Raw genomic sequence first — 1402 nt, 5'->3', positions numbered from 1 at the left:
GGTAATAGGACAGGCCAGGTGGGGCCACTGCAGGTGTGGAGGTGTGCAGGTGTGAAGCTGTGCAGGTGTGCAGGTGTGGAGCTGTGCAGGTGTGGAGCTGTGCAGGTGTGGATGTGTGCAGGTATGGAGGTGTGCAGGTGTGGATGTGCAGGTGTGCAGGTGTGGAGCTGTGCAGGTGTGCAAGTGCGAGGAATGGTCCTCTGCCCAAGGCTGTGGGCCCGAGGCTGGGAAGGATGCCCCGGGGTCCCCCAGCCAGACCCCGGCAGCTGGCTCCAGGAACGCTGTGTTGCAAACCAGGCCCTCGGGCTCCACTCTGGGGGGAGCTTTGGCTTCTCTCCTTTGGCCCAAGTTTCCCATCACCCCCTGGCCTGCTGAGCCTTCCGGGACGAAACTCAGGCAGTGCAAACAGGGCCTTGTGTCGCCTCCCAGGGTTGCCAGGCTTGGACACAGAACAATGGCAGGGCTTGTGAGGGGAGTCAAGTGACCAGAGACCCCAGAGGCAGGGCAGCACCAAGGCACTTGCCCCCTGCCCCAACCAGGCTGCTGGAGTGGACCTTCCGAGGGTGGAGGAGGGACCCGCCATGCGGGGGCCTCTGCCCCCCCAGCTCGGCCCGGGGGGCAGGCCCAGGCCATCCCAGTCAGTGCCTCTTACATAAGCAGCCCTGTTGGGGGCGAGGCCGCCGCTGGACTCCGCTGTCCTGTCACCCCCCCGCGTCACGAGCCTGCAGTGGGCTGTCCTTGGGCCTGGGCGGAGGCCAAGCCAGGCCCATAAATAGGGGTCTCCGGGCGGCCTCCCTGCCTCCCGCCCGCCTCTCTGCCTGTGCCGCCGGCCCGGTCCTGGGAGAATGGCCACTCCGAATAGGCTGTGGATGGGGCTGCTCCTGCTGGGGGTCCTGGGGGTCCTGCAGACCCCAGCCCCCGCCCAGGCCGCCCTGCAGCCCAACTTCGAAGAGGACAAGGTGAGGGAGGGCTCCCTGCCTGGTGCAGAGACAGGACGGTGCCCGTGGGGAGTGGGGTGCTCTCCCCGGGAAGGGGGAAGCAGAAGAGGAGGGCTGGACCGGCCGGAGGAGGCTGACCGGGAGAGGCCTCCCCAGGCGATTCACCGACAGAGAATAGCCCTACAGAGAGGAGCCCGACGGGCAGGGACGCGCCTGTGAGCGGGAGCGCGCGCTCGCCACCCCTAACCCAACACGGTTAGCCCAACGAGCTCACGACGCCCAGGGCAAACAGGCACACTTTCCACACCTGGGCCTCCGTGCGCACCTCCGTGCGCGAGGGCGCAGATGACGGAGGAGCCGGGATGGCGCCAGGAACGGCGACGGACCGAGTGCGCCGCGGTGCGCGCCCCCTCCCCCCTGAACACGCGCGCAGAGGCCTGCGGGGGTTTGCTGGAGCACGTCGG

The 1402-nt window shown here is 68.2% G+C and overlaps 1 protein-coding gene across 1 annotated transcript in view; it reads left to right on the top strand.

The window, feature by feature from the left end:
- Window positions 1–697: 697 nt before the first annotated feature.
- Window positions 698–1402, top strand: part of PTGDS (prostaglandin D2 synthase 21kDa (brain)) — a 2801-nt gene continuing 2096 nt past the window's right edge. The window contains exons 1-2 of the mRNA XM_010832610.1: window positions 698–1153; window positions 1277–1397. Coding sequence (XP_010830912.1) covers window positions 846–1153; window positions 1277–1397 — 429 coding nt within the window. The 5' untranslated portion in view covers window positions 698–845. The remainder of the gene's footprint in view (window positions 1154–1276; window positions 1398–1402) is intronic.

Source organism: Bison bison, unplaced genomic scaffold (assembly GCF_000754665.1).
Source record: "Bison bison bison isolate TAMUID 2011002044 unplaced genomic scaffold, Bison_UMD1.0 scf7180017861717, whole genome shotgun sequence".
NCBI classification, from domain to species: Eukaryota; Metazoa; Chordata; class Mammalia; order Artiodactyla; family Bovidae; genus Bison; species Bison bison.
Note: the sequence above shows the minus strand (reverse complement) of the source record. Positions and strands in the feature narration are given on the sequence as shown.